The sequence below is a fragment of the Pogona vitticeps genome, chromosome 7 (assembly GCF_051106095.1).
Source record: "Pogona vitticeps strain Pit_001003342236 chromosome 7, PviZW2.1, whole genome shotgun sequence".
NCBI lineage: Eukaryota > Metazoa > Chordata > Lepidosauria > Squamata > Agamidae > Pogona > Pogona vitticeps.
In genome coordinates, this window is record NC_135789.1 from 21,590,178 (window position 1) to 21,616,769 (window position 26,592).

A 26,592-nucleotide genomic window follows, 5' to 3' on the forward strand; every position below is an offset into this window, starting at 1 on the left:
AGCAGAAGATAAAGGGCAAACAAGAGCTTGAAAAACTGGGTGTAGCTGTCGATTGGTGGTCAATGGTGAAATTAGAATCAAGATATAAAAAAGGTAGGACGGTGGGTTTCTTTGAGGGCAAAGTACAGGTGGATAGACTGTGGATATATACTGATGAAAGAATAATTTAAAAAATGTACGCATACTTATTAGAATATGATTTAGAGGATGAGAGGGTGAAAGAGACAATGGTAAAATGGGCAAAAAAATTGGATAGAACATAGGTCTTGATGATTGGACTAAGATGCGGAAAGAAAGCTATAAGATGATTAAAGCAGCAAATCTCAGAGAAAATATCCTCAAAATGTTTTACAGATGGCATTACACACCAAGACTAGCAAAAATGTCAAGAGGGTAACAGCAATATATGTTGGAAGTATAAAAAAATGCAGGAACTTATTATCATATGTGGTGGACATGTGAAAAAGTCAAAAATTATTGGACACAGGTGTGGTGCTTAGTAAAAGAAATTACCCAGCGGAAATTAGATATAAAACCTGAAATGACATTATTGAATGTCATACCAGGAATTAATGATTAAAAAATTGAAGCATTGTCTGATGTATATACTTACAGCAGCCAGACTACTCTGGGCCCAAAAATGGAAAACCGAAGAGGTTCCAACGATAGAAAAGCTATTAAAGAAGTTATGGGACATAGCAGAACTGGACACCCTATCAGAAGCACTACAGGAACAACCAAGAGACTATGTAAAACAAAGCTGGGAACTAATATACTCTTGGGCCCAGAGGAAGACAGGAGCTTAGGGCAAATTTTACCATACATGTACAGTGGTGCCCCGCATAGCGACGATAATCCGTTCCAAAAAAATCGTCGCTATACGGATTCGTCGCTATGCGGAACAAAAAAGCCCATAAGAACGCATTAAAACGTGTTTAATGCATTCCTATGGACTTAAAAACTCACCTTATGCGAAAATCCTCCATGGGGCGGCCATTTTCGGTGCCTCTAAAGCGACGCAACACAGCCTCCTCCTAAGCAACAACCAGCCGACACTGAAGAATGCTGTCTGGTGTTGCTTAGATCCCCACCCACCTGGGTCTGCCACAATCTAGAGGGACCGGCCTCATCTCTGGAGGGCCAGCTTGGAAGCAAAAAAAATGTCAAGGACATGGGATCTCTGCTTTTACCACAACGCGATGGTCTCATCTCCATTGAAAAGGAGAGCAACAAGGAGCAGCTTCAGCCAAGCAAGGTCAGGGCGGCAAAGAAATCATTTGGAGGAGGAGGTGTGAAAAAAAGACGGGGAGTTCCCGGGCCCGGACACGCGCCTGAATACTGCTTCTGAACACAAACTGCCTTCCTTTCTCCCCTGAACTGCTTTAAGTCAACAATTAAAATCAACAGATCCTTTCCCACGACATTCAAACAAAGCAGGTGCTGTGCACACTGATTTTTTTCATGAGAGAGTCGCCCCTTGCAGGGCGCACGGGACCACATCCCTGCCCGGTTCCTCTCAATGCTTTTTCAATCTCTTTGATGTGGCAGCTTGCCCGCCTTCCAAGAAGACGTTTCTTCGGGAACGCGAATGGACAAGAATGTGGGCCTGGCATGAGAGGAGGACGGGACAGGGACCCTCCAGGGCCGATGCCCCCATAAAGACTAAACAGACTTTTCTGGCTGCCTCTGGTAGAGCGGTCTGAGACGGCCGCCGGTCCTGGTCCAGTTCCTGTCGCCTTCTCTTTTCCTCCCTCCTGGAGTGTCGGACGGCACCTCAGCGACATTAACAGCCAACCTCCCTTGGCCAACGGGGAGGCGGTCTGGATCCCAAACTGAAACGCCAGCCTTCCCAAATCTGGCACGCCCCAAACAGATTGCGCGATCATTCCCACCATCCTCAGCCAGGCTGCCTGAGGGGTTCTGGGAGACTGCCGTCCAGCTCATCGAGCGGACAGCAAGATGGACGCAGCCCTCGCCTGTCCTCTCTGGGAGGGGACCAGCCATTGTGATGAAGCAAGGTGTTAAATTCAAGCAACCAATCAGCAAGGCTGCAAACATCCACGGATATCCCGCACGCAGAGCGACTCTCCTGCTCTGCCTCCATCCTGGCCACTCACTTCCTTCTTCTTATTTTATTTATATGTGTCATTTTAAGACACTGAAGAAGGCTCACATCGAAGAGCACAGTCAGTCTACCTGCTGGAAAGCTGCCTATTGAGCATATTTTAGGAAGAGGGGGAGAGCAAAGATACAGACATGCTGAGTTTCCTTTCAGTGCCGCTAACGATTCCCCGCTGCTAACAATACAGTAGGACTCCCATATCCACGGGATAAGTATCCAGTTTCGCTCACCCACGGTCCAAAATATTAAAAATATTAAAAGAAAAAAAAAACTAGAAATAAGCATTTTCACAATGAATTTACCAGAACTGACCACTAGAGAGAGCCAGAGACCACATTGTGCAGTCTTACTGTACTGGTCTCTGGCTCCCTCTAGTGGCCAGTTCTGGTAATACATGGTGAAAATACTTTTTTCTGGATTTTTTCTTTTACCACGTTCACTATTATCCGTGGTTTTCAGCATCCACAGGGGGGCTTGGAATTAATACCTCTAGAATAGGGGGCTCCTACTATACACTATTTTTCACAGCCCCCATGCCCCCAAGTTTATTTGCGCCTCTCCTCTCACCTTTTCAGGATATTAGACACGGCACACACCTCACAGAGCTTTCTCGGGCTGGAAAGCCACCATCCAGGTTAGGTTAGGACATTTTTTTAGTTATTCAGGCCCAGACACAGCTTACAAGCAACTACTTTTGCAAGAGAGAAAAATAAGCTGTGCAGCATCTGATACACGGGATGGCTCCAGGAGGCAGGGGCCATAATCCTGTTTCGAGACGTGCCTTCAAACTAAATGCTGCCTTTAATGAAAAGCCTATCTGAAATGGTTTGAAAGTTTTGTTTGCTCAACCCAAACATTTTTCTTAAAGCCGCCATCTGTCATTTGGCTTGCCGGGCAGAAACATGCAGCATAAAATGGTGTTAAAACGCCAGTAAGATTGGCTGAATACCGAAGCAGGGAATCTGGGAAACTAGGCCTCAAACTCCCACTCATCAGAAATAGTTTAGTGAGTACCTGTGGGTACATCCTGGTTTCTTGGCTGGGCAACTTCCTGTATTAACAATGTTGTACCTTCAATTTCCTGTACCCGTAACAGTGATTCCGTCCTCTGAAACCAGCAGATTTCTGTGACACAAAGCTGAGCAAAGGCCCCAGCTTCTACCAGGAGACCTTGTTAAAGGCACAGGGGATACAGAAGATATTGGCAACCTCACTTCTCCCATTACCCGGGCAGATTAACCACACTAGAGTGTCCCTGGTAAGAGCAAAGACATTACAGAGGCAGCCAAATCCCTTGGTGAAATAATAAGTCGAGGCTCCTCCCCCCCCCCCCCCCGGTTCCACTCCTTATTTCTTCTCGCAGAAAGAAGTTTGATTTTTGCTGTTACAGAATCTGGGCTTCTATTCTTGTAGATAACGAGAGGGAAAAGACGACAAAGGCTTAGACTGTTCGGAGTGCTGTACCATGCTCACTGAATTGCACCGAGATAACGACATGCCCAAATCCCTTGCTCGTTTTAGGAATGTTCTTTTCAGCCAGGGCGTCAGGTCCTCTATAACGGTCTGCCTCCATCCCAGTCACCACCTTCCCCCCTTTTTAAATGTTATGCACATACCCCACAGAGCTTGCTGAGAAGCCTCTCTAAGGAGGAAGGAGAGGGTCCTCTCCACGTAGAAAGTTGGGGCCAAAATATTTTAAATGAATAAATAATAAAAATAGGTGATGGTATAGCTCTGTGGTTGAGGGCTCTGGCTGTGGAGAAAGAGGTTGGGAGTTTGATTCCCCACCATCCCTCCTGGACAGGGGCTGGACTGGACCATCCATAAGATCCCTTCTAGTTCTGCAGTTTAAAGGTGATGATGATGATTTAAAGGGGGGGGGAGATGTAACCACTTTTGAATCTGACTTCCAAACTCAACCGTCTGAAAGAACATGCATCTATCTAAGCAGGCATAAAAGAAAGGCCGTTGAACTGTGAACGGTGTCGCTCCAAGGAGAGACTCTTACCTTAAGCCAGGCATTGGGCCCCGGTTGTCGGAATCGAACCTGCTTCCGCCTCCTCGCGGCCCACCGTAGCCTCGGGAATCTTCTCCATACCTACTCTTATCCCGGCGGTCGTCTGATGAAATATGAAGCAGTTACTCTGGAGTGACAGAAAGCCCACTGCGCAGCCCACCCACCCCCTTGGCGATATCTCATCTGGAATGATTAAGCTATGGGCTCCCCAGCTGAGCTCTCTCCGTCAGTCCACTATTCTGGAACTTTAGAAGACCTTCAAGCAATTCATGGTAGAAACCAATGCTTGTCCTTTCAGGACAAATAAGTCCCACTACAACAGGAAACACACACCCCCAGTATCTGATTCACTTATCTACAGTCTGAAAATATTAATAGAAAAACTTGAGAACATATATTTCTAATGATGTCATTACAACAACTGGACACTAGAAGGAGCCAGAGAAATGCTATGTACATCTAGGGTTCACTATGATCTGCGTTTTTTGGCCTCCAGGGGGGGCTTGAAATGAATCTCATGTTTACGGGGTGGGTCTTACTGTAAATCCAAACAGACCCAGGCAAGTGCATTCAACGGAGCCCTGTGCTGCATCCCTGCTCCCTCTTATTTTCCATCTCAATAGTCCTCCCGATGCCCACCTGGCATGTTGTGGCCGTAGCTGTCTTTCTGCTGTGACTGGTAAGAGGGCTGGCTCTGGCTGTAGGACCCGGGTTGCTGGCCGTAGCTGGACTTCTGGTTGTACGAGCCTTGCGCCTGCCCGTAGCCCTGGGACGGGGGAGGAGGCGGTGGCGGCTGCTGCTGGTCATAGGAGCCTCGGTTCTGGCTGTAGCCCGACGGCTGATCATAGGAGCCGTGCTGCTGTCCCTGTTGGCTGTAGCTGGACTGCTGGTCGAAAGGCCGTGGCTGCTGGCTGTAGCCCGAGGGTTGGTCGTAGGAACCGGGCGGCTGGCCGTAGCTGGGCTTCTGGTCATACGAGGACCTTAAACTGAAGGACAAAGGTAAACCGTGGGCATCCTAGTATGTTTTGTGAAAGCGTAGCCAGTGCGGCAAGGACCACTTCCTAGGCCCAAAACAATAGGACTCTCGTAACTGTGGGATTGGTATCTGAGGTTTCTTGGACACACGGTCTGAAAATATTAAAAGGGAAATCACGATAAAGTCATATGTTCATGATGTATTCACCAGGACTTGTCACTAGGGGGAGCCAGAGAGCATGTTATGTATTCTTGATGTTAAAGAGTAACAGCATGGGATCTGGCTCCCTCTAGTGGCCAGTTCTGGTAATACGTGAAAAAGTACTTTTTTCCAGATTTTGCTATTATCCTGTGTTCAACATCCACGGGGGATGGGTGGGTTTGGGACCAATCCCCCATGGATACAGGGGTCCTACTGTATAAATCAACAAATGTTAAGCCCACATAGCAGCTGTTGCACTAAGGCCTTCCAGATGTGCTACACTGGAATAGCCAGTTACATGGGGAGGGGGAGATGAGGCGAGGGAAGGCAGCCTTGACCTCTAAAACAATCTGCGAGAGGTGGTCGTGGTGGCGATTCGCCTGGCAAACTACAAAGCTGCCAAGGAGAGCTAAAGCCAGAGGTGGGGGTCAGAGCTGGGACAGGTGATGATATACAGTAGGAAACACCCCCCCCCCAATATCTGCAAGACTGGTATCTGCGGTTTCATTTCTCCATGGTCTGAATATATTTAAATATTAAAAGAAAAGCACAGAAATACATAATTCCGTCACGTAATTACGAGAACTGACCACTAGAGGAAGCCAGAGACCATGCTATGTATAGAGTTAAATATTATCCACAGTTTTTGGCATCCACGGGGGGATTGGAACCCATTCCCTCGAGATATTGGGGCCCTACTGGGAATATAGTGGACCCTCTACTTAAGGAATTAATCCGTATTGGAATGGTGGCTGCAAGTTGAAAAGTCTGTAAGTCGAATCTCCATTGACCTACAATGCACTGAAAACCGATTAATCCCATAACCAGTGGTTTTTATTCTATTTTTATTCCATTTTGGTTTTTTTCTGGTCTGTAAGTCGATTCTCTGGCTGCAAGTCGAATCTAAATTTTTCAGCCAGAGAAGTCTGTAACTCGAAAAGTCTGTAAGTCGAGCCGTCTGTAAGTCGAGGGTCCACTGTACATGACAAGAGTTCGGTTCCTATGCTTTCCCTAAGTTCCCTTCTCCTCAAACCCCCACTGGAGCAGACAAAGGCAAATCCATCCAGCCCCCCTCCTCAATTCCACAGGCTCCAGTTTGGACTGGCAGAAAAAGCAGGGAAAGCTGCAGCGACCTCAGGTCTCTCTCTGCCTTCCCTCTGCCACAATCCCAGCCCCTCCCCCCTTTCCCTTCCAATGCCTCACCGTTTTGAAAAGATTGCCCTTAAACACACAGGGATATCTACGCCTCCAGCTGGCCCCATTTCTGCTTACATGTGAAGTAAAGCCATTACCCTCCTGAGGAATCTTTCTGCTGCCCCTGGTTGCCGTAAGAGTCTTGGTTATAAGAGGTCTGATTCTGGCTTTCATATCCGCCGTATCCCGGTTGGCTGCCTTGGCCGTAACCTGAAGATCCAACAGTGAACGCTTTAGGGACACGGACGTCTCCGCGCGGCGCACATGTACAGAAATTTCAGCATGCTGAGCCAAACCTGTCTGAGACTGTCCGTAGCTTCCTTGATAGTTTCCATAGCTCTGCCCGTAAGAGGAGTTCTCTGCACTCGACTCGTAGCCAGGATAGCCCTGAAATGAACAGGAAAAGGGCAAAAAGGGGGGTCGGGCTGCATAAACCTGTTCGCTGACCTTTGAAACTGCACCGCTGGTAAAATCAACATACAAACGGTCAGGGCAAAAGAATCCAAATGAAAGCAACTACAGTGGTGCCTCGCACAATGAGCACCCCATAGAGCGATGAATTCGCTCTACGGGGACATTTTTTTGATCGCTAATGCGATCGCAGAGCAACGCCCCCAATGGGCGAAAATCGCAGCGCGAAGGTCGGTAAGCGGTTCGCTTACCGACCTTTGCTTTGTGACCCGCCGATCAGCTGTTCCGCGGCTTCAAAATGGCTGCCGGAAGCCCCAAAATGGCCGCATGCAGCGTTTTCGTTAAGCGAGGGGACGGCGCGAAAATGGCTGCCGGCCATAGAGGAACATCGCTGTACGGTGAGTAAATCAGCCGATTGGAACGCATTAAACAAAGTTTAATGCATTCCAATGGCTTTTTTCTATCCGTACAGTGATGTTTCACACAGCGAGGGTTAATCCGGAACGGATTAACCTCGCTGTGTGAGGCACCAAGGTAGTTTAGAACAGAGAAAGTTAAAATCCAAAAGTTTCAATCTACTGCCCCAAAGGTATACAGCAGGGGTGGTGGGCCCACCAGCTACAGGTGTTGGTGTACATAAAAGAGCATGGTGCGTGACAGGGGCAAATTTGTGACTGATGTTAGCTGATAGGGCCAGACAGGGAAAATACAGTCTGCCAGATAGGGATTAAGACACATTAAAAATGATAGCTGATAGGGTCTAATATATGATGGGGTTAAGATGAGAGATTTGTCAGAATGACTATGTCTGTCAAAATGTTTAAGAATGATATACAAACATAACTATGTCAAGTTCGAGTTTAGACAACCACTTTCAATATGTCTAAGCACTGTGAGTTTATCCTATTGTACGTGTATTTAATCAGTAAATGTTATTTAATGATTTCTAACAAAGACCAACTGATCGCCTCACTTACTATCAATTGTTGGTACAAACACTCAAGGGAAAATTACTGTGTTTTTTTAAAAATCACAATGCTTGAAACTGCTGTTTGCAAACACCCTCAGTGATGTTTCATATTATTTTAAAACCAGACCAAGACAAGGGTAGGGTAGCCCAGGTCAACAGATGAAGAAAAAAAATACTTATCTCATCTTACAGAAATCATACGTATGGCAAATCTGATGATCCTCCTGGGAGGTAGAGAACCTACGATGGCCCTTCACAGGATACCACCCCCATCGTCCCCCCCCGCAACCACAGGTCAGATTGGAAAAGGCAGATGGGAAACCAGTTTAACAACCTCTAGAGGACAAAGGGTCCCACGGCCCTATCTAGGGGCATGGATATGATGACAAGATGATAAGCGATGGGCTCGCTGAGACCAATCACCCACATCGGGAGAGGAGCTGAGAACTCTCACCTGCGGCGTCTGTCCATAGTTTTGGTTTCCCTGGTTGCTGTAACCCGCGTAGCTGCAAAAGCAGGACAGAAGGTGTTACGTTTAAGCGCTGCCTCCATTGAAGAAGAGCAAGAGAAACCTTAGGCCCTGATCCTAGCCTTCTGTGGCGTGTTAAAGATTAGGAACTGAACTGAACTGAATTGTTTCGATTGTCACTGTATTTCTGTACAATGAAATTAAATGCCATCTCCAGTACACAGAATAATAAAACACACAAGAACATAGCATCCATAAGATGAAAACACAGCACATTATACATGAAACACATCCCTCCCATTCACATCCACATCCTTCACATTCAATTTCCCATCGCACGACACATTAAGATTGCACTATACAGTGGTGCTTCGCATAGCGATCGCTCGAGAAAATTCGCTTTGCGGTGATCAGCTGTGCGAAAATAGGGGCTTTGGGATGATCGCTTCCCCTCGATCATCGCAAAGTGCCGCCGATCAGCTGTGCGAAAATGGGGGCTTTGGGATGATGGCTTCCCCACGATCATCGCAAAGCCCCGCCAATCAGCTGTGCGAAAATGGGGGCTTTGGGATGATCGCTTCCCCGCAATCATCGCAAAGCCCCCCTTTTCGGCCAGCTGATCGGTGGTTCCAAAATGGCCACCCGCTGTGTTGCCTCGCTTTAGAGGCACCGAAAATGGCCACCGCAATGGAGGATTTTCGCTTAAGGTTAGTTTTTGAGCCCATAGGAACACATTGAAGGGGTTTCAATGCATTTCTATGGACTTTTTAAAATCGCTTAGCAACGAAATCACTTAGCAGCGATTTTTGCTGCACGGATTAACGTCGCTAAGCGAGGCACCACTGTACAGGGGAATTCGATATAGCTGCAGTTCTGGGATAGAAACTGTTTTTCAACCTATTTGCCTATTTTAATGATCCTGTACTGCCTACCAGATGAAAGAGGGAATGGCCCGGGTGTGATGGATCTTTGAATATGTTGGGCTTTCTTAAGACAGTAGGAATTAGAGAGATCTTCCAAAGATCCTCTGGGCCACTGTCATAATCCTCTGGTGCGTTTTCCTATCTGCCATTGTACAGATGACAAACCATATACCAGAGCGATAAGTTAAATTACTCTATGATACAGCAGTTGAGCTAGAGAAAATGGGCGTTGGCTTCGGTTTAAACTGGAGACCGTTTCTCAGACACATTAGACGTTAATCCTTAACAGGCAGAACTGCATGCATCAATGTGCGCACACATTCACACACCTCTGCTGAGAGAGACAGAGAGAGAGAAGTGGCTCCAACAGGAAGCTGTGTGAGGGCAGAATGCTGTTAAATAGAAACAACAACCAAATTTTGTGCCACCTCGAGACACCAGCATGTTCTACATGGCACAAGACTTCACGGAATGGGAGCCTGCCATCGTCCGATGCATAACACCGGGGAGGGGGGACTGATAATTACGCCACACAAAACGTGTTAGTCTGAAAGGTATAAAAAAGATTCTTCCACGGTTTTGCTGCAAAGGACGCTCCTTCTGAATATTATTGCAAAGTGAGACCAGAATGCCTAAGCATGCCAGAGAAACACACTCCAGGGGAGACTGGATTAATTTTCTACCCAATTTGCACAGCTTCAGAGAGATACAGTAAAGCTAATTCTGTGTTCAGTCTTTTTGTTCTTGATGTTCTGATTTGTGCTGTATAGCAGAACCCCTATATCTGCAATTCAAAGCCCTCCATGGATGCTGAAAAACAAGGATGCTATTTTAACAGCATGGTCTCTGGTTCTCTCTCGTGGCCAGTTCTGGTAATGATATCATGGAAATACATGTTTCTGTTTTTTTCTCTCTCTTTTTTCTCTCTCTTTTAATCTGTTTTTTTTTCTCTCTCTTTTAATCTATTAAGAACACAGTTAAGTGAATCAGAGGAAACTGATCCTGGGGGGAAGGGGGGTCATTCTGTATATATATTTCACAATCAAGTAAAACCATGTAAAACACTTCCCATCATTTGCAACCGAATCCAAGCTGCCCCCACAGCAAGTAAGGGCTACCTGACGGTCTTATTAAAACAGCGAGACAGGAAGAGCGATTGAGTTTTACTGGTCAAGCCGCCCCCTTGTTTGAATCCACACTGAATGATGCCCGTTGTAGAAATATCTCCTCCTCTCCCTCTCTGGAGTGAGAGAAGTGTGGATACAGGAGACCATGCAGGGGTGCAGAAATGCTATTAAAAAGAGAAACAAGAAAAAATTTGGGAAACATAAATTTTCTCTTTGCTTTATGGGAAGGCAGCTCAAAAGAGACTAAACTGCAGGACGGCATGGTGTTTTCAAGCATACACAGGAAATCTGAAGCAAACATAATTTCAAGAGAGACAGACATCTCACCAGAATAAAAAGGAGGGCAGGCACTCTGAGAGACCTATGGAAACATACTGAACCATATGGATTATACCTGCCATAAGAAGCCCCATCTTATCCAAGTTCCATATAACAGTTACTCTTAAGCATACCTACCTCTGTGACTGATCTCCAGAATGGCTGAAACTTCCAGAATCTTGAAAACAAACAGATAAATGTCAATAAACTCCAACAAGAAGCACTCTAGAAAACCAAGTTTACATTCCCAGGTTATGAAACCGTGGATTGTCGGGGACGCCAATCTCAAGAATAATGCTGAGCCATTAAAGTCGGCTCAGTCTTTTAGGGCATGCGCTGTCCCACAGCCTTCTAGATTGTCTTTGGAGGAAAAACACAAGACATGTTTCCTTGCTTCTGTTATGCTTGGAGAAGCAAAATAATAATTATATAAATCAACATTCCACAGAGTTACAGTGAGAGAGTACAGGTCAGGAAAAGCTCCCTGAACGACACGCAACTGCATATGAACAGGGGCACTTAGGCTTGGAAAACAGACCGATACTTCTACAGTGGTACCTCGACTTACGAATTTAATCCGTGTTGGAACGGCGTTTGTACGTCAAAAAGTTCGTAAGTCAAGGCAAATTTTTCCATAGGAATGCATTGAGAACCATTTAATCCACTCAGGATGTTTTTCGTTCGTATGTCGAGGCGCTATTCATAAGTAGAGGCATTAGTTCTCATGGGAGCTAATGCAAAGCCAGTTAATCCACATCTACCACTAGGGGGCAAGTTTTTTATTTTTTCTTCTTTTGACCCAAGATGAACTTAGATCAAAAAAAGGGCAGGAAAGGTTTTTTCTTTTTTTCGTTCGTAAGTCAAGGCTCCATTCGCAAGTCGAAGCAACTTTTTGCGAACGGAGCCCTTCGTAACTTGAATCGTTCACAAGTGGAGATGTTCGTAAGTCGAGGTAACACTGTACATCAGATCAGGAATCCAATGGAAACAGAATGGACAAGGCAGTACTTCTACTGAAATGAAATTCGGGTCTGGTTCATGTTCGGCTGGCAGTGTTAGAATTTTTCATTTTAAAAAATCCTTTTTAAAAAATAAATAAATCGTGATTTCAGTCCGTTTAAGTCAAATCCACCCAGGGTTGAGGTAAAGGAACATTTTCCCTATCGCTGCGCTGCCAGGCTGAAACAGTTGAGCCTGTCGATTATGATGATAATCAATGCTAAAAATGCAAACCCAGTTCCATGGGCTGGTTCCAGAACGGGGAGGGAGTGGATGAGAAAGGCACAATGGATGCTCACTATTCTGGGATATGATCTGATGCGCAGAACCTAGGGCTGGGAACAGGAGAACCTGGTTTCAGATCAACATTGAATCGAACCCAAAAGGCAACCACTGTCAGTGGGTGGAGGAGATCTTACGATGCTCAGCGTGGCCCTGAACTGCCTTTAGGGCCTCGAAATTTTGCTTACTATTATTACTGTATTTTTCTGTGTATAAGACACCCCCATATATATGATGCCCTCCACTTTTCTAACCCAAAATTAAGAAATCTAAGTGGGGCTTAGCAAGTGGAGGGGAAAGCAGGGATCAAAGCCCTGCAGAATCACTTTGATCCCTGCTTTCCCCTCCACTTATTTTGGTTCTTTCCTCAGCTTACTTCCGTGTATAAGACGGCCCTCAATTTTTAGTCTAAAGATTTTAGACAAGAGTATGGTCTTATACACAGAAAAATATAGGGTGGTGGTTATTGTTATTGTTATTGTTATTGTTATTGTTATTATTATTATTATTATTATTATTATTATTATTATTATTATTATTATTATTATTATTATTTCTTCAACAAGGATGATAAACCAACATGGATCAGTTTTACAGAGGACCTGCAAAAGGAAGAGCCATTGCTCGCTACCTAAAGCATAGCGGGTGATCCAACAGGAATCCTTTTGATTTGGGAAAAAAGACTACACTGGAAACCAATGGCCAACGAATGGCGCTGGGGGGAGGGATTCCCAGGACAGACGGCAGGAGAGACTGGATGGGGGGGAAAGCAAAGAGGGAGGAAGGAAGCGTCAGGATCTTGAGCCAGGCAGCTCTTCTTCCTTGGCTTCCTCGCGCCCTAGCCATCATCTGGGAGGGAGGACTGGACACCCCTTTGCACAAGGGGTGGGGAGTTACCCTCCCAGAGGCTGCCAACTGAAAAAAAAAAAGGTAACTTTCCTTATCTCAGGGCAGAGGACCCGCCGTGTTTTCATACCGGAATGGCTACAACTGTGCCGCCCGAGTGTCCCAAACTATGTGTGGCTGCAAGTGGTTTTACAAGGAAGTCACACGAGAATGCCAGGACCTCCGCTTTTACCTGTGGAACAGAACATGCTGGGGGGGGGGCTGCTGGATGGGAAGGAGGCAGGCCAAGAAACAGGAACTTAAGAAGTAGGGCAAAAAGCTGGAGACACCAGGCAACCCCCCATTAAAGATATTTTTAGATTCTCTACCTCAGATGTTGACAACTCGAGATGATTAATTCAGTCCTCGTGTCAAATGCAAATTTAGACACTGTGACTCGGCAATCCTATCATCTGCCCCTATAATTAAAACCCCTCAGGGCTGTGCTTTGCTGTTTAATATTGCTGCTGATGCACCGACAGCCGGATGGAATCTCTCCCAAAAAACGGATGGACGTAGTGAAAAGGCCATGTGGGGTCTCCAGGAACTCTTCCCTTCATCAGCTCCCTTCCACCCTGAGAAACCGATTTTCCTCTCAAAACCTTGGGACAGATCGCTAAGTCCTGCATGAATGAGTGTCTTCTGACCAGAATCCTGCACGGTTCACATACAGCGGGCCCACCTTCGGGTCTCACCTTCAGTCGCTCTGCACTTCCTTTACACTTTAAAGTGTGCTGGGAATTCTGACACCGTACCCTAGAATGATGCACAGCTTTAGAAAACTAGCGAATATTGCTATCACTGGCAGAGGTTTGTAGGCCGAGGGATGGTGGCTTGCTTAAGCCCTAAGCAAGTTCATGAGAGAGGAAGATTCTAAACCCCAGAAGTTACCCCTCACAATGCTTGCAATCTGAAGAATCTACCTGGTGTTCTCAACTACAGTGGTGCCTCGCTTGACGATTACCTCATTAGACCAGGAAATCACTTGATGATGAAGTTTTTGCTATCGCTTTTGCAATTGCAAAACGATGTTTTAATAGGCACAAATCGCTTAATGACGATTAGTTCCCTGCTTCGGGAACTGATTTTTCGCTTAACGATGATCTTTACAGCTGATCGTCGGGTCTCCGAAATGGCCGCCTGCTGTTTAAAATGGCTCCCCGCTGTGTTTTAGGACAGATTCCTCGCTTTACAGGCACCGAAAATGGCCGCCCCATGGAGGATCTTTGCTGGACGCTGAGGTATTTCGCCCATTGGAATGCACTGAACCGGTTTTCAATGCATTTCAATGGGCTTTTTTGTTTCGCTTGACAAGGATTTTGCTTAACAGCGATTTGAACTGAATGAATTATCCTCGTTAAGCAAGGCACCACTGTACAACGGGAGAGAGCTTTTTTTCAGCTTTGAGCTCTCCAGATTTTTGGCCTGTTTCCATTGGGAAACTACAGGTGCTGATGGACGCTGTAGTCCAGGCGGAGCTAACCTATGGTTCCTCTAGATCTACAGTCCCCAACCGTGGGTCCCCAGATGTTCTAGCACTAAAACTCCCAGAAGCCTTCACCACGAGCTGTGCTGACCGGGATTTCTGGGAATGACAGTCCAAGGACAACTAGGTTCACCCAAGATTGGGAATGGCTGCTTTTGACAAAATGGGATTTGGGTGGGTGGGCCAGGAAAAAAAGGAAGAGGGTGGGATCGAAAGCTTACACAAGGACAGTGTCCCCTCTACCCTTCAGAATACAAAGAAGAAAACAGAAACGGTTCAAACACACACCTATGTACATTTATTTCCATTATGTCTTAGCTACCTTGGACTCTTTCTCTTCCTCCCTGTCATTCTATAGTCAATGTTTAAATCTCTGGGACACAGAGTGGTTTTGGGTCTTATATCTCTGTACAACTATGTGCTGGAACAGCATCATGGCTAATTCTGAAGGTGCTGGGAAGACGGGAAGAGGCTCCAAGTCCTCTTCGCATCTTCCAGAAAACGCACAGGACAGGGCCTGCCGGACGATCAAACAGCCCGCTGTTCCATGGGGTCAGCAGTGCGGACTGACACCGTTAAGTAATGAAAAAGTAGGAAGTGGGTTATGTATTCCCATTTATTTATAACATCCAACCCATATTTTGAACATCCTCCAAGACCGTGGTAACGAACCACATACTCCGACAGGTTCCACCAAACTCACAGGGCTATGACGGGGGTCCTTGTGACAGAGTGTGTGTGCTGGCCACCCCGGGGACAGGCCCGACTGTTTCAAGAGAGGCTCAAGCCCCAGAGAGGACAAACTGGCCTCAACCATTGTGAACACAACAACAGTGCCAGAGGGCAGCCACTGGCACTGGGAGAGGTACAACCTACATTGAGAAAATCACGCATCTCGAAAGACATTTAAGATGTATGCAGACGAGTGAACGTCATAAAACTTCTAAGCAGTTTAACATTACATTTAATAACATTTAAAAATGTTCTGGTTTCGTCAGCACTTAGGATCCCTTTCCAGTAGCTGGCACAGGACTAGTGCTTTTTTTAAATAAACAGAAAAACAGAAGCATCACTAACAATTTCTAAAATAAAGACTCAGGCTTAGCTTGACTATAAGCATCACTAACAAGGCCACCCTAGGGACATTTACACAGATAAGCACCACTTCACAGGGAATTTAGGGCATGCTACTACAAATAAGCATTTACTGTGAGTGCAGCCTACCGTCACCACCTCTACAGTCTCCTCTGCAAGCAGGTATAGTCCTGCCAGCATACAAAATTAAAAGTAGGTACAGTACTGCTGGCTTACAAAATTAAAGCAGAGATCACCAACCTAATGGATGAGAAATGTCTGGCACACTTAGGGGCTGCATTTTAAGATCTTTATTATGATCACTGTTGTTGTGGTCTTGTCCTGCCTCTTTCAAGACTGCTGCAAAGATCATGAAAACAAAGGCACCAAGCACTTTCAGTAAGAGGAAGTGTTAAATAAAATGCTGTTTGAAAACAGTGACATCTGAGGATCAGTTCGGCCAGGCCCGGGTCGCGTCAGAGGCCCACATAACCCATCGTTCTGTTTAGGGGTCAACCACCTGCCCCTTCTGAGAGACGACGACACCCTCTCTTTCGTGTTTCTCAGTCACTCATCAACAGCAACCTACTATCTCTGACACTGGAGGAAGAGTCTGCCTTCCTGATTTGCCATTTTTCATGGCCGGATCCCCTCATGCACAGACCCAGCCTCCTTTTATAGCTCACACACCTTGGCCGCTCTCAAAACATCAGCAAAGCTGACACCTTCACTAGGCACTGTATAAACTAAGAAGCAATCCCTTGGCTCTGTCCTTGATTTCTACCATGGTTGAACATCCATTTAGGACCCTGGGTTTTAGTTTTATGAGCAGGAGAAAAGCCACTGTATTTTACCCTATTTTCATTTTCTATTTATTTTGCTCCTGATGTATGGAAAGATGCCATAAAAGCGCAATAAGTGAATTTTACTTTGAGGGAGTGAGAGACAGCAATGCCTTCAGCTGCAACAGCTTTAAAGAGGAACAGAGATCATTTGTGGAGGAGGCCCGTACCGAATTACTGACGACAACAGCCAGAAGTTGCTTTCTGTATTCACCGTGCCAGATAATAGAGGGAAATAACTTAAGAGGGAGGATTCACTGCTGACTGTGAGGGCTAGGTTCGACCTGTGACCTTTAGGCATTTGGCTGTGGAGCCAGACGCTGGTGTGTGTGTGTGTCTGTCAGCATAGTTCAGTGGTTTAGGTCTCTAGCTGCAAAACCAGAGGTTGGGAGTTCGAGTCCTCACTGGGCCTCCTTGACAGGGGCTGGACTGGATGATCCAGAGGGTCCCCTTCCAGCTATGCAGTTCTAAGATCATTATTGAGCTGCTGGACTGCTCAGTGATTTGGGTGACCAGACAGGGCCAAACCGCTATTAGACATGATTGCTCAGTGGAACCTCCATGTGCAGAGGTAGTCTACCTCTGAGCCAGAGGTGCCAGTTTAAAAAAAGGGGGGACAGGCTTTGACCTTCATGGACAGTTTCTGAGTTTCTTAGAACCATCTACTTGGGGGGAAAAAACAAATACTACAAAGGGATGAAACTAAAATGCCCCCCAAAAAGTCACTGATGACCGGGATTCGTCTCTGCCCCTGCCTGACCTACCTCACAGGCCTGTTGTGAGCACAAAGTAAGGGGCAGGAGGGGCAAAATGCAAGTAGCATAGATTAATAAGCAAACTCTAAACCGGCCACGCCCACAATGGATTAGCTCCGCCCAACTGGTAGAGTCCCAGCCAAAGGTTGTAAAGGAGGAGGAACCAGCAACGGCGTGACTACGCAGGCGCAGATTAATCCAAGATGGCGGCCCCGCCTCCCAGGCAGGCCACGCCCCTTTCCTCAGCCCCAGGAGCCCCAGGCCGCGGGCCCGCCGGGCGAAGCGGGGGGCGCAAGGACTCCCACCTACCGGACGCCATCCCGGCCACCGACCCCGGCGGGCGCACCGGCGAGAGAAGCGGGCGGCGGTGGGGAAGCGAAGGGGCCCCCCGGGCGACCCGCTCCGTCGGCCGCCTTCCCCGGCTGGAGCAGCAACTGACGACGATGGCGGGGGCAACGACGTCACGCTGCCGCCGCTGCGACTGCGGGGAGGAGCAGCCAATGAGAGAGCGCGGCGCCTACCAAGTGAGGCGCAGCCACGGGGGTGGTGGTCGAGGGAAAGCGAAGGACGAGGAATAGACCAGCAAGTTCGGCAGCACGGGGGGGGGGATTTCGAAGAGAAGGAGGGGCAGCGTCGTTTGGCTGCCCAAAGCGGGCTGTTGTTGTTAAGTCGACTTAAGACAACAAGGTCTTATACGAGCTTCGTAGATAGCGGGGACATTCAATTGTTAAGTTAAACACCCCACTATCTATAAGTCCTTAACAACTAACTTAATACCCAGTGTCCCTGAAAACAAGCCCTATCCTGAAAACAAGCCCTAGTATGATTTTTCAGGATACTCACCGTATATAAGCCCTACCCCCCCAAAAATCAGCCCCAGTTCAGTGAAACCCCCACCTTCCACCCTTGTGCAGCAACCAGAAGAAGATGGCAGGACTGTATTTGAATAAACATAGAGTGTTGTAACTTTAAAAAAATATCCACTGAAAATGAGCCCTAATGCGTTTTTTGGAGCAAAAATTAATATAAGACCCTGTCTTATTTTCGGGGAAACACGGTAACTAACTACTCCATCTGAGAATGCCCACAGTATAAGAACCACTAACTTAATAACTAACTACTCTAACAAGGCCTCTGCTATCTATAAGTCCCTAACAAACTGAGTCAGTATATATAGGAATGCCCCTGCTGTCTGTAAGAACGACTAACAATAACTACTCTATCCAAGAATGCCTTCATCTACAGGAACTTAATAACTAGCTACTTTAAGAATGCCTCCACTATGTTTCTAACTAATTTAATAAGTAACCATCTATCTAGGGATGCTCCCCCTCCTGTTTAGAAACCTTGATAAATAACTCCAGAACTGAAATCCTAATAAAATGCCCTAGATTAGAAGATATGGTTCCCAACGGCCCACCCAGGCCTTCCAAAACAACCACCCTATATTGCCTCTTTGCTACCTCTTCCCCCTTGCTCCCCACATTTTTATATATTAAAAAAAAAACCACCCCAGATCTATACACACTATAGATCTGTAGGTTGGGACGGGGTGGGGTGGAGATGTCCTTTATGCTTGTTCTAATCCTGGAAAGCGGCCAGAGCCGTGGCAAGGCAGCCAGATGGTCCGGGAGAAAAATAACAAAATTAATATATTTATTTCTGCCCATTGGGACCCTCTTAGGCACCATCCAGGGTGTGTGTGGGGGGGAGAGAGAGAGAGAGAGAGAGAGAGAGAGAGAGAGAGATCTTGTGGGCGTGGCCAGGCGAACTCTGCTGCCATAGCAACAGCGCAGCGGCCGCCATCTTGTCCTTCGGGGGGGAGAGAGAGAAGGGAGGGGCGGGGCCTCCGCTACGTCCTCGCGGGCCGCTCCTGGACCGGAAGGAGAACCAGAGGACACCGGAAGCCCTGTTTTGGACCCGGAAGTGGCACGCAAAGGATGGAGCGGAGATTCCCGGCGGCGGCTGCCCTCACGGTGCTGCTGTCGCTGCTGGTCTCCGTCCCGAGGCTGCTCCGGTGGGGGGCGGAAGGCGGCCCGCTCGGAGACTCCCCCTCGGCTTTCTCGCTGCGGCCCGAAGCCGTAAGAGGGCTGGAGGGTGAGACCCCCAAGGCCTTTTTTCTCTCTTCCTCCCCTTGTGGGCTCTCCCTTCCAGAAAGAGGGAGGCATAGGACCCTTCGGCCTATTTGCTTCCTTTCTTCCTCTCTTTCTTAATGTCTTCTCTTCCTTATCCTCGCCGGGAACAGGCTCCTGGGTTAGCTTATTTATTGATCTCATATATACGGATTTATTTAGCTGATTTGGGAAGAGTGCATGAAAAAGGCTTCCGTCTAGGGCCCCCGTATCCGCGGGAGATCGAGTCCAAAGGCCCCCCACGCGAATGCCGCAAAAACGCGGGTTGTAGCGTTCGTTATGGTGTGCTGTGTGTAACCCACGTTTTCCAGCATCCGCGGGTGGGCTTGGGACTGATCCCCCCTGGATATGGGGATCCTACTGTAAAAGACACGCATACAGGTGCTCATCCGGTATAAATTCAAAGTGTATGGCAAAAATAAATTGTTGCCCCCACCCAGTGCTCAAAATCTGTGATATGTTTCTTCACGGATTGCTCTGACTTGTCTGAATAACGGTTCTCTTTCTTTGTCTTTGCTCAGCCTGTTACTCCTTCCAAGCACTGAAGCTCAGGGGCTGCCCTCTAGTCAGATATACAGAAATAAAATAGCAGTATGCTCTCCTAATCATCGTGTATTTATCTCACTGGTCTTGAGTAGCGGGTGACCGATTTGCCTCTACAGAACACCAGAGATCAGCACCTGAGTATTTTAGCGAAAAACCACCATACCTGCCTGGCTTACAGCACTGATCTTCCTGAAAGGGAAATAACCGCTGTGCCCCCCCCCCCCCAAAAAAAAAGTCTGTCATGGGCGAGCAAATCCAAAGGCTATCTCGATTAGCAGTAGCAAATGATGGCAGAGATATTGCAGCAAAAGAAAATAGGTCATGCACTGAGTCCACAGAAATTGCCTCCATCCTGCAAACCAGAGCTGATGCTTCAACCTGCTGAACAGAGTTCTGTGTTAAACACAGGGTAGCGCTTTAGCGCATTCGCAGTGGTCCTCTGTGTGAGACAGATTTGGCCAGATCGCGAGACCGGCATGGGAACCGGGCTCTGGAATCTTGCTTGAGGGTCAGTAGTTTCCTTCTTTGGTTGGAATCCCTTAAACTGGTGGTTTTCAACCAGAGTGCCATGCTTCTCTGAGATTTGGTAAACTGGGGAGAATTGGGGAAGCACTCCTTTGCAGGAAAAAAACAGTATATGTCTTCAGCATATTTTCTAGATTCACAAAGCTTTGCCTTATGTTCTGTCTCAATATTTTAAGTAAAAATACCAGGGAGGCATTTGGTGAGATATCTGAGTTTCTCAAAGACACAGGGAGGTGTGGATTAAGATTGAGAATCACCGCTGTAACACTGTCCCAGCAACAGGTCTGCCCTTTCCTTCTGTAGATTAATGCATCTGGTGTGTCTGGAATACTAATCTAACCTTTCCAATATAATGCAATATATAATGTTGTATAATATAGTTCTTCCCATATAATACAAGCATCTGGATTAGCTGCTCACTGAGTTCTTCCGTCAGCAGTTTTTTTTCTCCAAAATTGCTTTCTCCCACTTTTCCCCCTCCCAGTTTACAGGCTGGTCACCTACATCTTTGTTTACGAAGATGTCATATCCTTGGTTTGTGGCACCGTCCTCATTTGGTACTTCGCCAGCAGTTTTGAGAAGTCCGTGGGCACCGCGCGGCATTGCTGCCTCACCGTGTCCTTTGCCGTGGCCTCAGCTCTGCTCTACCTCCTCCTCTGGGGTCCCTTATCCGGGCATTTAGAAGTGGCTGCCCTGCAAGGATTCACCCCTCTGGCTTTGGCCATGCTGGCCGCCTCGGTCGCTCGCTCTCGGATGAGGAGGACGCTGCTCTTGGGGGTCAATGTGCGGATGGCGCTGGTGCCATGGCTGCTGCTTGGGTTCTCCTGGCTCATACCAAACTCTTCCTTTCTCGGGAACACCTGTGGCCTTGTGGTCGGGAATATTTGTATCCTTTTGACCAGACCTCCATGAACTCTGTTCAGATGATTAAAAACCACACTTCCCTTACGTGAGTCAATTTTACAATAAACTTTTAAGGCACACTGACTAAAGACACTTAAATTCTACTTTATGAAGTAGGGCAAAGTACTTCATATCCCTGGCATCCGAGGACTTAGTCCAGATGTTCTGTCTTTCTCTACAGGGGTGTGTATGGGGTAGGGTGTCAGGCCTGCTCTTATCAGTATTTGCACAGCGCTGAGCTCTGGTATGTAGTTTGGAAAACTGAAAACAGCATACCTTGAAAGATCAGTAGAAAAAAAGGGGGTGTGGAACCAGGACAGACCTGAAAGATCCACAAATGAATTGTTAGCCTGCTGCATTTCAGTTCTCTAAGTGACTCGAAGATTATAAAATAGGAAGTTGTTTTACTTCAGTGTTTGAGTGCCCAGGAAGAAGTGCCTCAATGAGAAACGCATGGTTCGGTCTGATCTTGGGGGTTTGTGGCATTTCTGTGAAGCATTTTTTAAAAAATTCTTGTACATGTTTCCCTGTGCCATATTCCGCACTAGCAGTTGGAACAGAGTTCAGAAATAAAACCAGTGATCCAGAAAAACAGTATAAAGTGACAGTTCTGTGGAAGCAGAAACTCTCAGAGCTTCTGTGTTGGATCACTTGAAATGGCTGAATGTTCTTTCAGAACATCTTTCTGCCTTCGGTACTGTATCTTCTTAAATGCCTCTGAGCATCTCTGATTTTGGAAGCTAAGTAGGGTCAGACCTGGTTTTTACTTAGAGACCTCCAGGAACTCTCAAGGACTTCTAGGAGGGGCTAGGAAAGAGTCCCGTCTAAAAGCGTGGGGAATTGTTTGAGGTGCTCAGTGTTGTTGCTACCAGGAGGTTACTCTGTGTGTGGTAGCTTCTGGGTTTCTGCCTTAACATTCGGTGAAATATCTTATCTTTCAACCACTCTTACGTTGATAGTTTTCCTTACCCTATGGCTAATCTCAGATGGTTACAGCTACCGCTTAGGCATGGATCTCCCTGAATCAACTGTCTCTCGCTTAGATCAAAAGCTCCCTTTCCGGCTGCTAAAGAGGATCCCAGGGCTGACGTTCATTCCGGGATCTCTAGCAGAAAGAAGGGCTTCCCAGAGCAGGAAGTAAGTAATGGAGAACCTGTAGCCTCCAAGATCTTGCTGGACTCCCATCAGCTCCAGCCTCAGCAAGGACCGGGTTCAAGGGTAATGGGGGACAGAGTTCTGCCGATCTGCTTTGATTAGGGTTCCTGCCTCGAGCAGGGAGTTGGACGTGGTGAACTTACAGGCCCTTTCCAACTCCATGATTTTACAATTTTATGATTATTTAATTTTAAATAGTATTTGGTAGGTAGGTAGGCGTATATCCCGCATGCAACTCAAGTCATTCGTTTCCTCTGTTCTTTCCAGGCTAAACCCAGTGCCAGGGTCTTACCCCACACAGAGCTATCACAGCCCTCCAACTCCTGCCGCCTTCACCCTCCCTGGGCAGCAAAGCAATCCGCAGATCCAGGCACCTGGGCCACCATACATGCCAGGTCTTGCGCCACAACCCACCGCCAGCGTTGCAGGAGGGACACCTGCCCCGAACCAGTTGCATCCTCCACCAGGATCCTTTCCCCCATCCCTGCATCTCACCGGGTCGAACTGGCAGGTCCCCAGGAAGACCGACAGCTCTGGTGTCCACCAAACTGCTGGGGTCCTGGCTGCAGGGGCTGCCCCAGAAGCCATGGGACTGTGCCGGGTTCACGTGGGCTGATCCCGGCGGGTGGTTCAAATCTCTGCCCTGCATTGAAGAAGGAGAGGTTCCTCTCAGATGGGGGGGAGTGGTCTACTCCAGGCAAGGGAAGAGATTAAGAGATCCTTACAAGCCAACATACCAAGGTCAGCCATCCCTGCCTGAAGGAGCAAAGATCCAGCGACCTTCTGGGCTGCTTCATCAATGCCTTTTTGGAGAACGTACACTGCCAACAGGGAACTCTACAGGGATCCGCCTCCTTCCCAAAGCCGTGTTCAAGAGATCTCACATCTCTTTGTCGGTCCCAACAGAGAGAGAGAGAGGATGGTTCCGTGTAATGTGTCCTGTGCCTTTTTTTATGCCTTCTGTGTGTCTTTACTGTGAAAAGGGCCCCCGGCCTTCCCTGTTTGGAATAAGGCCAGCATGCAAGGAGGCCAGGCAGGAGCTGATGGTTGGAGGCGTAGCCTCTGAATCACCCATCCATCAGCATATGCCATAGTGAGCAGGGATCTAAAGTTCCAATTCCGTTTCTGCAGGTGGATTCTTCAGCTTTCTGGGAGTTCCTGGCTGTGAAGGATCAATATCAATAACATGGTTGATCTCAGCAAAGCTGGGTGTAAGTAACATAAAGGACTGGAGCCTCTGGGATTAATTATGGCTGTGGGTGGAACCGTAGGTCTTAATTACAGCAACGTGCTTTGCATGTAGATGGTCCCTCCTGCCCTCACCTGTTAATATCTAGGTCAGGTGGCTGGGTGGGTGGATGATCTCTGAGTGAGATACAGAGAATGCTCAGAGGAGGTTTCCCACTGCTTCCTCCAAGTGGCGCTCCGGAACCATTCAGCCTGCCCAATGCCATACAAATGGCTGGGGGTGCTTCACTCAGGTCACTCCAGTGCCTCTGAAGGGAGACGGACAGGCCCCACCTTGAGATAGAGATTGGCTTTCATGAGTTCAAGGAATCCTTCAGGGACCCAGAAGGATAAAAGCCTGAATTAATGGATAAGGCATTTATAAAAAACACTCTGAATAGCTGAACCTGTAAGGTTTACGGCTTAATTAATTTCGGGGGGGGGGGTGAGGGGCTGGAGACAATCTAACACTTACCAAAGGCCTTAGTTGTTCCTTAAATTTTTTTTCCTAGAGCTCAAAAGAAAGGCATAGTCATATTGTAATAAAATTACATTTCCTCCCATTCAGGCCTGCCATGGCCTTGAAGTCTCTGGTGCTATATACTAAAAGGGTTGTTAGGCTGCCCCACCATCCACGTTATGCACATCATGGACCACAGATCTTGCATGAGGGGAGAGACGATGACTTTCCCTGGGGTGGATGTTTCTCAGCCTGGGTGGTGTTGCCGAAGTTTTGTGTCACGGGATGGAACATGTTGGGGAAATCTAGTCTTTGGATCAATGGGACCATTTAAGGTGGTCTTTAAGAAACATCAGCCTGGGTTCCTCTGGGGAACGCAGAACAAGCGGCGTATAAGTCTCTTTGCAGGCAAAGGATGAGCAAAGCCCCATTTTGAATGCTTTTATTTTACTGCAAAGAAGCTGAATAAAAATATTACAATTCTAACCACGTATCTACAAAGAAGGAGACCTTTCTTGGCTCATACTGGAATCATTTTGGCTTTGCTTCGATTTTGGCCTTTTTTGCCTCTCTCATCCCCTCTGAAGCCCAGGCTGCAGATTTTTCAAATATGCAGGAACTGAAATGAGCTGTTCAGCACAAAGCTGACAGAAACCAGGCAGTGCATTTAGCTGCTACACTAAAGGCAAGTAATTTCAAAATGTGTTAAACACACTGGGCAGGCCAGTGGATGCATTAAAAGCCAACATACTTATTCTGGAAATGGACTAGAATCCATTACATCCATATGTGAAGAGTTAATTTTAATTAATAGAGAGAATGAAGCAGCAGCTAATCACCAAAGACAGTGAAGATGACCTAGCATAAATGGGGAATAAACTTTAGAGGAGAGTCCCAACTCACAAGATGGTATGTAAATAGAATTTGTGTATTTTTTAAATGTGTGTATCTGCTGTAACTTCAAGATTGTTAAATGTCAACACTGAAGCGAGGAATTGACGACTAAGGGTTTCTGGAATGTACATCTATGGATTTTTTTAATGAATTAAAATAATGTTAATAAAGATTTGTCTGTAGCCTGCAGTACCATCTTCAGCCTTTAGGAGGCAGACTTCCCTTGAGCCTGTGAAACTTCAAAGCAGGCGTGGAAGACTCATTTCTATGTAGGACCTTCAGGCAGCCACTAGATGGCAAACCCTCCCACAATTTTAATGCCCGCAAGCCTGAGGTTTAAAGTGGAACCACTGGTTTCTTCACTGCGTTGGTGCCCTTGACACAATTAGTTGCTTCAAAGCCTCGTTTGTATCTCTTGGAAACTCTCTAACACAGTGACTAAGCTGGGGCAGTAACAAATTATCTCTACAATATTTGCATTAAGATCATATGATCCCTCCTAGTTTGCACTAAAGGACCTGTCAGAAGCTTTCAAGAAGCCTTATTAGGAAACATGTTATTACTACAGTTGCTTCCTGATATGGTTTTGCAACTGCCAGCCTTTAGAGGCTTTTCTCTTTCAACCTACACAGGTTAGATCCACACATTGCAACTAACCAGGGTTGATAAACCCATTCTCAGTGTCTCGTGCACAGTGCTCCTAGGGCCTAAAAGCACAGGAAAGACCACATCTAGATTGTGATTGTTCTACAAAAGCTTCTTTTGCTGGTCGCCTAGAGCTGGTTTTCACTCGCCAAAGGCGACTAAGCAAAAGAGAAGTCAGGAAATTAACATGCAGCTCAGTTACCAGCTATTCTAAGCATGTCTCTCCCCCCCCTCAGCCCTCCCTACATTTTGCAGCTCCACCTCCCCATTGACTTTGTCTCCCTTTCAAGGGAAAAGTTGAGACTTGATCCATGGAACCAAAGGTGCCATTTGAATGAAAGCGGTTGGCTGGTGCTCATTTTTCTTCTTCGGCTTGCTTTGGCTTGCCGCAGAGAGTGGAACGATTCCTTCTAGATAAATCTGCCCCTTCTCTCCCGAGCAAACAAAGGGCCCTCCGGCAGTCAACTACCGAAACAAAGAAAAAAGAAGTCATGGAAACAGAAATGCGTGTAATTTGAGTGGGGATCCTCTGATGGATCTGTTCATTACACACACGTTACATCTCTAGTCTGAGATCTCTTCCCCTTCATCATCACAACAGCCCCATGAGGTGGGCCAGGAAGAAAGAAAGAAAGGAGGATGGGGCCCCAGACCAGCCAGCAAAGTTTATGGTACGATGCTCCCTGTGTCCCTGGTCTCTGTTTCATTTGTCTGGCTCTAGTTAGTTCATGAACGACATTTACTATACAGTATACAGTGGTGCCTCGCATTACAGCGTTAATTCGTTCCAGTGAAATTGCTGTAGAACGAAAACGTAATGCGAAATTAAAAAGCCCATTAACCCAATTAATGCGTTCCTGTGGGCTTGAAGCTCACCGTCCAGCGAAGATCCTCCATAGCGCGGCCATTTTCGCTGCCTGTGCAGCAAGGAATCTGTTCCAGAAAACAGCGGGGAGCCATTTTATTTACCCGGCGGCTATTTTGAAACCGCTGATCAACTGGCCGAAAATCATCGTTTTGCGAGAATCGGTTCCCAAAGCAGGGAACTGATCAT

The 26,592-nt window shown here is 47.0% G+C and overlaps 3 protein-coding genes across 7 annotated transcripts in view; 1 reads left to right on the plus strand and 2 right to left on the minus strand.

Annotated features, from left to right (window-relative positions):
* LOC110085131 (uncharacterized) overlaps positions 1 to 17,495 on the minus strand; it is a 28,293-nt gene extending 10,798 nt beyond the window's left edge. For all 4 annotated transcript variants that reach the window (XM_078379371.1, XM_078379370.1, XM_072978247.2 and 1 more), the window contains exons 1-7: positions 17,361 to 17,495; positions 10,867 to 10,906; positions 8,346 to 8,397; positions 6,807 to 6,897; positions 6,609 to 6,720; positions 4,779 to 5,125; positions 4,131 to 4,242 (exon numbers count right to left, since the gene is read on the minus strand). In XM_078379371.1, coding sequence (XP_078235497.1) covers positions 4,131 to 4,242; positions 4,779 to 5,125; positions 6,609 to 6,720; positions 6,807 to 6,897; positions 8,346 to 8,397; positions 10,867 to 10,906; positions 17,361 to 17,370 — 764 coding nt within the window. In that variant the 5' untranslated portion in view covers positions 17,371 to 17,495. The remainder of the gene's footprint in view (positions 1 to 4,130; positions 4,243 to 4,778; positions 5,126 to 6,608; positions 6,721 to 6,806; positions 6,898 to 8,345; positions 8,398 to 10,866; positions 10,907 to 17,360) is intronic.
* RHBDD2 (rhomboid domain containing 2) lies at positions 17,443 to 25,075 on the plus strand. 2 transcript variants are annotated; one of them, XM_072978248.2, is made up of 4 exons: positions 17,443 to 17,575; positions 20,739 to 21,140; positions 22,144 to 22,294; positions 22,580 to 25,075. In XM_072978248.2, exons 2-4 carry the CDS (start codon positions 20,978 to 20,980, stop codon positions 22,926 to 22,928), a joined length of 663 nt encoding a protein of 220 aa, XP_072834349.2. In that variant the 5' UTR covers positions 17,443 to 17,575; positions 20,739 to 20,977; the 3' UTR covers positions 22,929 to 25,075. The 2 variants fall into 2 exon arrangements, with proteins under 2 accessions (XP_072834349.2, XP_020660681.3); XM_020805022.3 differs by lacking the exon at positions 17,443 to 17,575 and adding an exon at positions 18,990 to 19,148.
* Positions 25,076 to 25,798: 723 nt separating this feature from the next.
* LOC110085150 (uncharacterized) overlaps positions 25,799 to 26,592 on the minus strand; it is a 29,570-nt gene continuing 28,776 nt past the window's right edge. Inside the window, exon 10 of the mRNA XM_072978242.2 lies at positions 25,799 to 26,003. Within this exon, the coding sequence (XP_072834343.2) occupies positions 25,824 to 26,003 (180 nt within the window). The 3' untranslated portion in view covers positions 25,799 to 25,823. The remainder of the gene's footprint in view (positions 26,004 to 26,592) is intronic.